General features: G+C 39.4%; 1 protein-coding gene across 11 annotated transcripts in view; it reads right to left on the bottom strand.

Annotated features, from left to right (window-relative positions):
- SEPTIN11 (septin 11) overlaps positions 1–14,403 on the bottom strand; it is a 222,213-nt gene that overhangs the window by 136,449 nt on the left and 71,361 nt on the right. For all 11 annotated transcript variants that reach the window (XR_005215890.1, XM_037830046.1, XM_037830040.1 and 8 more), the window contains exons 3-4: positions 13,990–14,185; positions 4,936–5,122 (exon numbers count right to left, since the gene is read on the bottom strand). Coding sequence is in view for 10 of the 11 variants with exons in the window: in XM_037830046.1 (XP_037685974.1) it covers positions 4,936–5,122; positions 13,990–14,185 (383 nt within the window). In the remaining variant the exon portion in view is untranslated. The remainder of the gene's footprint in view (positions 1–4,935; positions 5,123–13,989; positions 14,186–14,403) is intronic.

Below are 14,403 nucleotides of genomic sequence, written 5' to 3'. Positions count from 1 at the left end.
TTCACCATTTTTGAATTTACTAAGACTTGTTTTGTGACCTACCGTATGGTCTATCCTGGAGAATGATTCATGGGCAGTAGAAAAGGATGTGTATTTCTGCTACTATTGGATAATGTGTTCTATATATGTTTATTAGGTCTAGTTGGTTTATAGTATTTTCTCAAGTCATTTATTTGCTTATTGATCTTCTCTCTTGATGTTCTATCCATTATGGAAAGTGGTATATCAAAGTCTCCTACTATTAATGGAGAACTGTCTATTTCTCCCTTTAAATATGTCAATATTTGCTGCATATATTTGGGGCTCTACCATTAGGTGTATATATATTTATATCTTTGTTATTATAAGATATAATTGTTATATCTCCTTATTGAATTGACCCCTTCTTCAGCATATACTGACCTTCTTTGTCCCTCATAACAGCTTTTACTTAAAGTCAATTTTATCTGACATTAGTGTCACTACTCCAGCTCTCTACCTGGTAAATTTTTTTCTGTCCTTTCATTTTCAACCTTCTTGTGTCTTTGAATCTAACGTGAGTCCCTTGTAAACAGCATGGGTCATGCTTTTTAATCCATCCTGCCAATCTCTACCTTTTGACAGCAGAATTTAATCTATATACATTTAAAGTAACTGCTGATAATGCAGGATTTTCTTTTGCCCTTTTCCTATTTGGTTTTATACCAAATAAGTACACCAAAAGGTATACAAAATGCCTTATACCTTTTTTTGTCTTTCAATTCTTCAGTTAATGCCTACAATCATATTTACTTGATTTTTTTTAATTGCACAGTTTGAGCACCTTCTCATTTTTTTCAGTGTCTATTGTCATATATTTTCTTTGACATTATCCTAGGGATAAAATTTAACATTCTAAATCTATAACAATCACATATGATTTTGATACCAATGTAACTTCAATAGCATACACTTGCACTGGCCATATATCCCCTCTGTTCACCCACCTTATTGTTGTACTTGTTTAAAATTCTATCTTTCTACACTGTATATCCAAAACCATAGATTTGCCATTACTTTTTGTGCATTTGCATTATAGAACCTATGAGAAGCAAAAAGTGCTGTTCCATACCAAAACATACACTGCAACAGTACTGGCATTTATAACTACCCAGATGGTTACCTTTCCCAGGTCTTCATTTGTTTATGCTACCTCGATCCACTGTCTGATGTCCTTTTTTTTTTCAGACTAAAAAACTCCCTTTAGCATTGCTTGTAGGTCAGGTCTAGTAGTGATGAACTCCCTCAGCTTTTATTTATCTGGGAATGTATTAATCTCTTCCTCATCATCAAAAGGCAGTCCTGGCAGATATAAAATTCTTAGTTTGCAATTCTTTTCTTTGAGCACTTTAAATATTTTGTTCCACTGACTTCTTGTCTCCATGGTTGCTCATTAGAAATAATCAGCTCTTAATCTTACTGGGGTTCCCTTGTATGTAACATGTTGCTTCTTTTGCAGCTTTTAGAACTCCCTCCTTGTCCTTGATATTAGATACTTTTACTTTTATATGTATTGGCATGGTTCTCTGCAAATTACAACCTGTTTGGGTTTCATTGGGCTTCCTGAATGTGTATATTCATGCCTTTCATTAAATTTAGGAAGTTTTCTTGTATTACTTCTTTGACTAGTCCTTCTATCCCTTTTTCTTTTTCTTCCCTTATGGAACTCACAGAACACATATACTGGTATGCTTGATGGTATCCCACAGGTCTCTTAGACTCTGTTCACTCTTTTTCAACCTTTTCACTCTCTACTCCTCAGCCTGAATCATTTCAATTATCTTGTGTTCTAGATCACTGATTCTTCCTTCTGCCAGCTCCAATCTTGCTGTTGAAAATTCTAGGAAGTTTTTAGTTCAGTTATTGTGGTCGTCTACTCCAGTAATCCTCTTTGGTTCCTTTTAAAAATTTGTATCGCTTTATTACTTTCACATATTATTTATTCATCATTTTTCTGATATATTTTAGTTCTTTCTCTGTGTTTTCCTTTATCTCCTTGAGTATACTGAGGATCATTTTCTTTAACATCTTTGTCCTTTATATCCAAAGGCTTGGCTTCTTTGTTGATGGTTTCTGGATTTTTATCTTGTTCCTATGGATGGAATTATTTCCTGTTTCTTTGTGTGTCTTGTAAACTTTTGTTGCTCACTGTACATTTTAATATCTTAAAGGGTTAGCTCTGGGATTTAGTCCCTGAGCTGACTGTTCCTTAAATCTGCATCCAGCTAGATATATGACAGAGATGTCCTTGAGCGCCAGGAGCTAACAACAAACCAATGCAAAAACACCATTCATAGTACGCAAATTGGCTCTGCACTGGCTGGGGCTCTCCTTCAGGGTTTCACTCTCCTATCAAGAAGATCAGGCTGAGGTGAATGTGAAGTGCTGGGCACTCTCCTTGTTTTCTGATCCTGAGTCTTCCCTGTGCTTGTGTTTATTCATGACCTTAGGAATACCTTCCTTTAGGGGATTTTGAAGGCCCCATCTACTCCCTATGAAATAGACTTTCTCCCCCTCCTGGTGCTCCTTGTATGCTTACAGCAGGTAATCCTTTGCCCCAATCAGCTTCCAGTGTAATTGTTCCTTACACTGCTTTAGCTGCCTGCAGAGCAAATTCCAGGGGGGTAAGCCAAAGAGAAGTTTCCTGGTTCAGTCTTTCAGGCTGCCACCCAATGGACTGGCACCAACATACAGGCACCCCATTATGTGCATAGGGGTTACTCCTCTCTCTCTAGAACAGGACCAGGGGCCACAATGGGAGTCCAGGCCAGCTCCACACTGCACCAGGGAGGTGTGGGCGAGGGGCCAGCAAGGGTGCCACAAGCTTCTCTTACTGTTTTTAAAGCTGTGTTTTCTTGATTCAGCCTCACCAAGTTACTGTATTGCTGTAACTGTTTTCTGGAGTTTTAAGGAAGATACCTCTGCCAGTGTTTGCTAGTTGTACAAAGATTATGTATAGGAAAGCACACCAGAGCATCTTTCACCACCATCTTGGTCATCTGAACTGGACATATTTTTTAAATTCCACTTTTTAAAATTAACTTTCTTCTAATCCCTGGTAGAGACAGAGGTTTCAATGAAATGCTACTGATATCTGATCCTGAGACCATTCTTTCCACCCACACCAGGTGAAAAGGAAATCAGACTTGGTGTAGGAAACATACTGAGCCACGGAATAGAGACTGGGATCAAGTTCTTTAGGGAGGTTTTTCAGGTTGAGTCAGCCCTTCTTTGCTTCTTCTTTTGTCCCAAGGGCCAGATCACAAATCCCTGATAAACCAAAAACCTACTCAACCTATTTCTCAACCAACTCTTAATCTCATCATGCTTGGGATTCCTCTAGCAAACTGCAAACTGAGAAAAATATCATTTACAGTGGGGAAAGACATGAGGAACAAAAAATTTCCCTTGTTGTTCTTGCCGGCTGACTTTTTTACACATTTAGTATTCAATTAATATCAACATAGACCAAATGGCAGATGTTCATATTTTCTTGGCCAATTTGATCAGATAGAAAAACCAAGCAATTTAGATTTTAAAATCTCTTTTGCCTCTGTATCAGGAGTTTGAAAGTCTTTTCTGAGATTATCCTCTATGTGCCTTAACTCTTCATTTATATAAACAAAATGTAGACAATAATATTTCCAGATGCTCCCTTGCTCTCTAACTCTACAATAATATCAGTTCTTTAAAAGTACAATGTGCCTTGTGTCTTTTTTAGTTGCACTTGTCTGTTTCACTCTTTCTTTTCTTTTTAAAATCAACCCTACTAAACACATTGTTGGATATTATCCTGGCGTGGTCTGCACACTCTGCTGCCTAGTTAGGGAGCCATCTCATTTACTCTCTTCAGAATACTTGTGGAAAACTGGGCCCTCCAGACCACAGGGGCATCAATCCCTGCCATCACATACATGGTAATACAGAGAGCAGACCTCATCACTGGGCTTGGCTATGGCTACCACTGTCAATGGCGATGGCTACCAGCAGAGTCCCGGGCCCTGAATTGCTGCTGAATCAAATGGGATGAGAAGGATTTTAATTTATTCTCCCAAGAATACCTAGTGCCATCATCCTTTCAGGCCATTAGAATATTTTTCTATAAACCAATGCCTCTGTGCATGGTGGAAGCCCAGGGAGCCTGGCTCTGCTGCAGCCACTCGAGGCCCCTTGTGGGCCGATTCACAGAGCGGCCTTAGGGAAGACTGGTCTTCTGAATATTTTCCCATGATTTTGTGCCTCTGGAGAGAAAGCATCTTTTAAACATTGTTGTCTGGACAAAAAATGGCACTCAGTGAAGACCACTAAAGGTGATAAGGTTCAAATTAATTGAATTTAAAACAGGGTTTGTATCTAAGAGGAAACACTAGAGCTTAGTTATGTGGCTGTTCTTGTTGCCATTTGTTTCTTTATTTTAGAATGTATTGCCTTCCATTTATTGCAAAACAGAAAATTAAATTAATTGTAAAGTAGGACACTAAATTTTACCATATTTATCAATTTTTTCCTTCAAAAGTTAGGAATCAATGATAAATGTGAAAAAAGTTCAGGGGTCAAACTGAAACAAAGATTTTACTTCTTCTGAACAAACAGATGCTGTTCAGTTTTAAAATCCAAAAAGCAGGACTGTTCTTATCACATAGGAAAAAAAATTAGCACTTTTTTCATTCTAAACTCTGAATTAAAGAAAAATTTTTAAAAATCATTAAAATAGATAATAGACCTGATTTTATTTGTTTTGTTTTTTTGCCTCACATCCAGGAAAGGTTCTGAAGCATTTTTCTCATGTTGCTAAACCCTATGGCTTCCATAATCCAGAAAAGAATGAATTACACTGAAAGCAGAGAATGAATTAGGGCCTCAGGATAAAGGTGGTCCAGAAGGAGAGGCAACGGTAACCAGGGTGGCAGCACTTACCTTACTGTCCAGCTTTTTCATGGTGACCAGGTCCAGGGACTTGAGTGAATGTCCTGTAGGGGCGATGAAGTAGAGGCAGGCATGGATCCTTGTATCGTGGTAGTTGAAGAGAGAACGTTTGATCTTCAATTCCTCTTGCAGGTAGGCCTCAAATTGGGCATCAATGTACTCCACTATTGGCTTATAGCTAGAATGCAGAACATTTTTGAAAACATTTTCAGATCAGTCATGTTTCTAGTCTCAAACCTCTTTTGCAGTTCAGCATAGTACATTCTTCCACTAAAATTCTCCTGTGGTCCCTCTTCCCTGATGGATGTTGTGCTGGTTTGGATATAATTATGTCACCCAGGAAAAGCCATGCTCCTTAATACAATCTTGTGGGGGCAGATGTATTAGTGTTGATTAGGTTGGAAGCTTTTGATTGAGTGTTTCCATGGAGATGTGACTCACCCAGCTATAGGTGATAACTCTGAATGAATTATTTCTATGGAGGTGTAGCCCCACCCATTCAGCATGGGTATTGATTAGTTTACTGGAGCCCTCTAACAGCTCAGACAAAAGGAGCTCGGTGCTGTAGCTGAGAGAGACATTTTGGAGATGGCCGTTGAAAGCAGACTTTTGCTAGCCCAGAGTTTGCCTGGGAGAAATGAAGAGAATATCCCAGGCACTTGGAGAGAAATGTCCTAGTTCTCCATTTTGAAACCAGATGCCAGTCATGTGCCTTCCCATCTGACAGAGGTTTTCTGGACACCATCACCGTTCTTCAGTGAAGGTATCCTCTTGTTGATGTCTTAGTCTGGACACTTTTATGGCCTTAGGACTGTAACTTTGTAACCAATAAACCCCCTTCATAAAAACCAATTCATTTCTGGTATTTTGTATAACAGCAGCTTTAGCAAACTGGAACTGATGTCCTGAAATACCTCTCTAGCCAGCCTCATCTCTCTCCACTCCTTCCCTGCCTGCACTTTCTGAGCCAGCAAAGCACAATGCTTGTGGCTGCCCCCACATATCAAGTTCTTGTTTGCCTCCAGGCCTTTACTAATGCCAACCACTCTACCTGGAACATTTTTCTTTCTGTGACTCTCTGGGCCAGCAGTCACCCTTTTAGAAGATTGTAAGTATGTGGAGCATGCTGCCATTTCCCCAAGGACACCCATGGGAAGATATGGCTGAGGGATCACTGCATTCTTTCCTGCTGGGCCAAAAGTGAGCTTCAAAATCTTGCTCCATAAAATGATTATGATAGCCCCTATCAATTGATTGGCATTGGTGCACAAAATGAAACTGGCTTGCCATTCCAGTGTCACCTCCTACCAGAAGTTTTTCCCTTAGTCCGTTGTCCCATTCCTCCAGAGAAATGAGGGTTTCTCTTTGCTCCTATATAGCCCTGTGCACATTCTATAACCTAATCTATAAAATGAGGAGCCTGGATTTTCAAGATTCTTTCCAACTATAAAATTTTATAACTTAAACGTAAACTCTGGAACCCTCTTTTCTCCTCACCAACCCATAATTCAAATCTGTTTTGGATAATTACATATGATTCTATAAACTAACCATAAACAAAATCATTAATAGCATATTGGCAATACGTATTCAATAAACCATACGTTCTCTAGGGATTCAGTAGTAAATTAGTTCACTGTGGGAAACCCATTAACTCTTTCATGACTCCTAAGGGACTATTCAGGAGTGGTAGTATCAGTAGCATAAACTAAACTGAAATCCTTGAAAGGGAACTAAATTTTTTTATAACAGGGATGACAGCAAACATCCTAAACACAAAAGACAACAACATCAAAACAAAATTATGACCAAAACTGAAAGCAGTCAGAAAAAAACTTTTTGATGATATTTTTCTTTCATGATTTATCATAATCCACTGATTGATTAAATCTGAGCAGACAAAACTAGAGATTTGACAAAAAAGGTAAAAGGTGCCTCAGCAATAATAAAGTTCTGTAACATAACTGGAAAAATTCCAATAAAGAAGGTGAACAAATGGTAAGATTGTTCTATATTTTCCAACTTTAAAATATAGGCATGAATTACATAACAGAAATAATAACTCTGATGGTACGGCTATACAGGACAACGGTTAGAAGCATGAACTCAAGACAGACTACCTATAATCGAAATCCAAGTCCATGTCTTACTAGCTGTATGACCTTGGACAAGTTACTAAACTTCTCTGAGTCTCAATTTCCTCATAGGTAAAATAGGGACAAAAACAGTACCTACATCAAAGAGTACTATGATAAATAAATGAGTTAATATGTATAAAAGACTGGCATATAAAAGTATTATATAACTATTTAATAATAATACAATAAACAACAAATATTATAAAAAGAAAGCAAACCTGACTTAAAAAGAAAGAAAGAGAAATAAATGAATTAATTAATTAAAAACAAACAAACAAAAAGGAACTTTATACCCACCTGGTTCCATGATAACCAGATCTGCTACTGAGCTCATGCCCCATGGGGAAGTGGACCTTTCAGTATGGGCTGATCCTCAGTCCCTAGCACTGTGGCATGTGTGTGTGTGTCAGGGGGGGGAGGTAAGGGTGGAGGTGTCCCCAAACCTGCTTAGGCTCAAGGGGAGGAAAAGCGGTTCAAAGGCAACTGCCCTTCCTTCCTCCCCAGTTTCTGAATATTAGCTTCTCAGTACCTGCTCCTCTTACAGCAGTCCAACTCAGTTTTCTGGACCACTTATGGCTTTCTATTAATGTCCCTCCTTGTCTCTGTTTTTTATTCTGACGTTCCTCAAATTATGGGAAATGTAACACATATCCTTTTCCAGTGAGGAATGCTTTCTGCCCTGGGTTCAACATATCCAAAGAAATCTTTTGTTTTCCTCTTACATCTCAGGCCTCCTTCAGCCTGCCCCTTTTAGGGAGTCCTAGCTAATCTTTCAATCTTCCTTCTTCTCATTCTCTGTGGCATACAGGAATTTCACATTTATTCCCATATATCCCTGAGGATGATTCATGAAAGTCTTCCTCCAGTCTGGATCATTCCCCTGAGCTTCAGACCCATTCAACCAACTGTTTATTAAAAATGAATTCTTGGTTACAGAGAAACCAGAAATTGATGATTTGGAAGATTCTAGGCTTCCAGAAAGTGAAACCCCAGTGGCTACAGCCCCATGTGAGGATTTAACCAAACATGGAACCCAACCTCCACTTCAGTACAAGCCAGGATTGGAGACGGAGTTATCCAGAAAGCATCTGTGGAAAGCCCTATTGTCTGATGGTTTTGACCCCTGTAAACTGCATACCAAGCCTACAGAATTTTTGTGAGATCTGTATAGACAGAACCACTGCCGGTCTGGACTGGAGGGGACCGGGAAGGAAAAAACTGAAGGAAAAATTTCTTCAAGGACAGAATCATGGAGGTTGAGCTCTGGAGTCAAGAGGTCTCAGGCAGGGAGTGTGGAACTCTCCATGCATGTGGAAAGGGTGAGTTTGCCCTGGAGGCAGAGGGCAGGCTTTCCACCTTGATGCTCAGGAAGAGTGCTGCCACCCCAGGCCTCAGAGAGGGTGGAGCACATTCCCCAGGGATTGGGGACAGCCTGGCTGCCACCCCACTGCTCAGAAAGGGGAGGTCCTTTGCCCTGGAGAGGCAGGGTCCGGGTGGCACCCCGATGTTTGAGGAAGGTGGGACCAAGAAGAAGGCGGTGTCCCCAACATGTGGATATGTTGGAGCACTCACCTCAGTGTTTGGAGAGACAAGGGCTTCTGCGAAGGCCCTTGGAAGGGGTTGGACTCCCACTCTCTCAAACCCCAAGGATAAAACATCATTCTATAAATGACTCTCAGACTTTGAAATCTAATGGAGTTTGCCCTGTGGGTTTTCAGAGCTGTTTTGTTCCCTTAAACCCTGTTTTCCATTCAGTTTCTCCCTATGGCAATGGGAATGTTTATCCTATGACTGTCCCTTCTTTGTATATTGGAAGCAGATAACTTGTTCTAAGTTTCACAGGTCCACAGCCAGAGGGGAATTCTGCTTTAGGACAAGATCACATATATGATTTTGATGGGATTTTATACTTACTTACTTCAGTAACTTTTTGTTACTGAAATGATTTAAGTTTTTGTGATATTGTGATGGGATGAATGTATTTTGTATATGGAAAGATCATGTCATTTTGCGGTCCAGGGGGTGTAATGTGCCGGTTTGGATGTATTATGTCCCCCAAAATGCCACGCTTTTTAATGCAGTCTTGTGGGGGCAGATGTATTAGTGTTGATTAAGCTGGAATCTTTGGATTAGGTTGTTTTCATGGAGATATGATCCACCCAACTCTGGGTAATACCTTTGATTAGATTATTTCCATGGAAGTGTGGCCCCACCCATTCAGCGTGGATTTAATTAGTTTACCGGAACCCAATAAAAGCTCACAAACAGAAGGACCTCCGAGCAGCTACAGCTAAGAGAGATTTTGGAGAACGCCATTTTTGAAACACAACCTGGGAGCAAAGGAAGAAGCCAGCCATGTGCCTTCCCAGACAACAGAGGTGTTCCAGATGCCATTGGCCATTCTTCAGTGAAGGTACACTATTGTTGATGCCTTAGCTTGGACACTTTTATGGCCTTAAGACTGTAACTTTGTAACCAAATAAACCCTCTTTATAAAAGCTGATCCATTTCTGGTATTTTGCATAATGGCAGCATTAGCAAACAAGAACAGTAGCTTTCAATTATCCATGATTTTCAGAGCCAGTTACCATTATAGTTAGTCATATGTCACTGAGAATCCGTCTTTCAACTACAGGGCAAACTAAAGTTTACTGTAATTCTAGCACAGCAAAACTTGGTTTCCCTTCGTCCCCAGACCCTTTTCCTTCTTCAGTCAAGTGGACAGACAGCCAAAACAAGGAAGCCCTTAAACAACAAAGAGTTAAACATAACAGGAAACCTTATGAGACCTCTCTTCCTGCCTCCTTCTAACTAGCCTGGTCAGAGGCAGATAAGGATGCAGGAATGCTGACATGTCCAAAGCCTACATAAACAAACTGGGACATTCTTGAAGTCTTACAGCCATGGTAGAAATGCTTGCCTAATCCCCAAAGTAGGTAAAAATAATCACTTAGAGAAACAGCACATCCTTCCCATATGGTTACATACCAATGCAAAAATGCATATCCCACTTCCAATTTTCTGATGGGAGCAGAGCCTGTCTGAATAATCATTTTTGAACAACAGTCATTTGGGTTTGGGTCAACAGTGCCAACAATGCCTGCAGAGGCACAGGGTAAGATAGAGTTTTATATGCCACTTAAAGAAGTTATGCAACAGCTGTCAAGAAATTTCAGAGGAAAAAAATATTTGGTATCTAGGTTAGGTTAATATCACACTGCCTCTCTTCTAAATCTCCTTGGAAACTATTATTTGACCCAAATGAGTCAGATAATTTCTTAAAGAGGCCTCCAGCTGCAAATATGAGGATCCACATTTTAGCCAATTGCTACTCAGTGCTGGCGAGCAAAAACCCGCCAGCCTGAGGGAAAGTCCCAGTTTAGGGGTCCAACAAAAATTTAGTGTCAGCACTGAGGAAACAACTCTGTGGGATGGTTCTCATTCCTGCAGGAAGGGATCTTGAAAGATTCTAGTCGCTGTCTTCCAACTGGGGAGTACACAAGCATGACATCATCTTAACCCCAGGGAGAATTATGTGTGGGTCTGAGAGACGAGGAATACATCTTGATCTGAGTATTATATGACCATGAAATGACCGGGAGCCCCTGGATCTCTCCTACTATGCACCTGCGCCCTTTTTCTTCTCTCCAAGGCTTTTCTTCATTTATTTCACTTGGCATTATAAACAGCCATCAGGCAGTAACCTCTCCAACATTCCTTTGCACTGAGGTCATAAATTAAGTTCAACTGCTCAGCTACAGGGTCCTGTCCCCTACCCCAACAGAATATAGAGATAGTCCGCTTTGACCAGATGCAAAATAAAATCTTTCTCACTGTATCAAACAATTGCTCCTGTTACCACAGGACAATGAAAACTGAAGAGCATTTACAGTGCTCTATAGGTAAAATAAAGAGTTTGTTGCTCTGCTAAATAATTAAATATTTCTCTTTCATTAGTATGGTGCACATATTTATACCAGGGATAGTTGAAAATGAAGAACAAAATCTAGTACTAATGAAGTTTCTGAGACCTAAGCAATAGAACATAACTTGATTTGGTATTTGCATTATTAAATGATTAATAATGAATCATTATTCATTTGGATTTACTTCTACAAATTGATCATTGTAGGATCCAGACTTTTATTCCCATAATGCTACCATTGCTCAAAAATGTCTCTGGAAATCCCTTCTGGAATGGTCATGGGGCAGAGACAGCTTTATTTTAACTTTCTCAAACTTCTCCTGAGAATTAGTTTAATATTTAAAAGAGCCATATATGTGTGAAGTTGAGATTGATGGATAGGATGGGTGCTCCTGAGAAGGAGTGTGAACAAAATCTTGGGACTGAGAATAACATAAGGGTTGTAAACCAGGAAGTTCTTAGGAATAACAGCTCCCCCAAAATAAGGGCACACAACAACTCACAGTGAAGAGCTAAAGTTACTTGGTTTTATACACTGGTTATGTGTGTTTTGTAAAAATAAAATACAAAGCCTAACTATATTATTTTATAATTATATCTTTAAGGATATGCCAAGCCAGTTTTAATAAATGAATACATGAGATTGATCTGTAACTAGCAGCCTCCATCTACACAGAAACTATTGGACCAAGGTTCTCAAAAAATACCTTATTTGTGAAGAAGGTTAAATGCACCCTTTCTTTCACATGTACAAAGAATTGTGCTGACTATATTGCCTAACTAGCTTACCAAACCCAATCTGCACAGAGGGAAACCTTAATCCCATCAAACTGAATTCCTCATTATGCTCAACTGAAATCACAATCATTATACAGACTTGATTTGGTGACTCTGTGCCCAGAGTGCTGCCCTACTTGGAGTAATCTATAGGAAGATCCCAAACACTTCATGAAAGGACCACACATACTACACCACTAACATCAAGATCCAGTGCCACCCAGAAATTAACTAAGATTTTTCCAACAGACCTTTCATTAAAAATACTGTCTTTGAATTGAAATGGTAGAACTGTAACCCATAGCATTCTTTGAAATTTGCTCTATACTACTTATTAAATCATAATTTGAAAGTTATCATCTTTTTGTATATATTTCACAATAAGGAAATAACTGAAATTATGGTACTGTAACTCATAACATTTTTGAAAAATTCCTATATAATTGTTAAATCATACTTTGAAACTTATTACCTTTTTGCATATATATGTTATATTTCACTATAAGGAAATAACTGAAACTGTGGAACTATAACCCATAACATTCTTTGAAATTTGCTATTTGTTAAATTGCACTTGGAAAGTCATCACTTCTCTATGTACATATATATTATATCCCACAATAAAAAATATGATTTAAAAAAAAACCTTTCATTTTGGGGTATCACCTTTGCCAAAGGCCACCAAAATAGAAGATAATTCCCTATTACTACCACACCCTTCTTCTTGGTCCAGCTTTTCACTGTCCTTTCTTAGCCTCACCCCTAGAATAGAACTTTACAAAGAATCATACTGGAAGGGACCTTAGAAGAAAATCTAGCACAATTCCTTATAAGTTAAATAAATTGCCAAGATCCCAAAGCTTGTCACTGACAGAACCCAGACTACAATCCACAGCTCCTAACTACTGAGCTGTGTGTGGCTTCTCATGCAAAATCATGCTGACTCTCAGTTTTCATTCACATATTTAAGAATTTGGGAATTAAATCAAATATCTCAATCTGCCTCAAGGACTAGATGAGTGTGGCAGATTCTTGTTCCAAAATCCTTTTTACTTTAATGCCTTCTTGTTTTGCAGAGTTGAGAAAAACAAAAATGACATTTCCTAGACTCTCTTGCAGCTAGTTTTCTGCATAGTCTACCTAGTACTGAGAAGCAGATGCAGCCACACAAGACCTGGAGGCAGGGAAGTGAGCAACACAAGGCAGAGGTCACACACAGGGAGAAGAGTTCTTCTTACAAGCAGTGACAAAAAACCATTTAGTTCTCTGGGGGTAGATTTGGTGGAGGTTCTAGAGACTTCTCTCTAGGGTAATGAATACAAAGCTGTGGTGGTTTGAAGCGATACATACCCCAGAAAAACAAGTTCTTAAACTTAATCCATTCCTGTGAGTGTGAACTCTTGCAAATAGGAACTTTTGATGAGGTTATTTCAGTTAAGGTGTGGCCAACTGAATCAGGATGGGTCTCAATCCTATTATTAGGCCTTATGAGAAAGTTCACAGAAAGAGAAAAAGCTAGAGGGAGCAGCCAGAATCTGAATGTCAGTGGAACTCAGAAGAGAAGGGAGAAGCCAGGAGAGGCTGCCATGTGCATTGTCATGTGACAGGAAAGCCAAGGACCAAGCGATCACGGGCAGTCAGTCCCAGCATGCCACAGTCTTCTGGGAGAAACCATCAGCCTGAGGACACCTTGATTTTGGACTTGGAGCCTCAAAACCATGAGCCAATAAATTCCCATTGTTTAAGCCAACCTACTACATGGTATTTGCTTTAACAGCTAGGAAACTAAAACATAAGCAGAATGAGGTGGCTGGTGGTAGGGGTTTCTGTTAATCCTGTCCTGTGGGGTACGTGGGTGGCTGTTTCTCTGGATTGCTTTTCCTGGCAGGGAAAGCCCTCAACACTGGTTCCATGACCTTCCTAAAACAAAGTGCCCAAAGCTCACTTATCCCCTCATACAAATTCGTTTTCTGCTTAAACTAGGTGTAATAGATTGTGTTGTCTGATTCAGACCTCAAGAAAAAACATTCCAAAAAAAAAAGAAAATTTCTTAGGACAAGAATATCAAATCCTTTTGGTTAGTACAGAGGACCAAACCTCATAACCAATGAACACCAAAAATATTTGGCTTTTGACTTTGCCCAGGATGAACCCTGGTATCTATCTCCTTGCCCATTTATATCCCCAAGAAATCCCAAGATGTACCTGTCATCTTTATTTATCTGGTCTCCAAATCCCACGGTGTCAACAATGGTTAACTTCAGCCGTACATTGCTCTCCTGAAGTTCATAACTTCTGGCTTTTAACCGCACACCTGGTTCATTGTGAGAAGCCGGGTCACTTTCAAATTTGGTGTTGAATAAAGTGTCCATTAGTGTGGATTTGCCAATACCTGTCTCACCTACATGAACACAAAGGAAAAACCAGAGAATGTGTCAATGCCTTGCAGACATCAAGTTGATCAGTATTTTTTTTTCCTAAAACTGTTTGTAAATTTTAAAAAAAGTAAAATTTTACAAAGTCAACCTCACTAGATATCCCAACATTGGTTCTTTCTATACATGATGTATTGGAATACCTCCTGTGACAGTTTGAATGTATCAGGTTCCCCAAATGCAA

The sequence above is a fragment of the Choloepus didactylus genome, chromosome 3, assembly GCF_015220235.1.
Source record: "Choloepus didactylus isolate mChoDid1 chromosome 3, mChoDid1.pri, whole genome shotgun sequence".
NCBI classification, from domain to species: domain Eukaryota; kingdom Metazoa; phylum Chordata; class Mammalia; order Pilosa; family Megalonychidae; genus Choloepus; species Choloepus didactylus.
The sequence above is the reverse complement of the archived record's forward strand: the minus strand, read 5'-3'. Positions and strand labels throughout refer to the sequence as shown.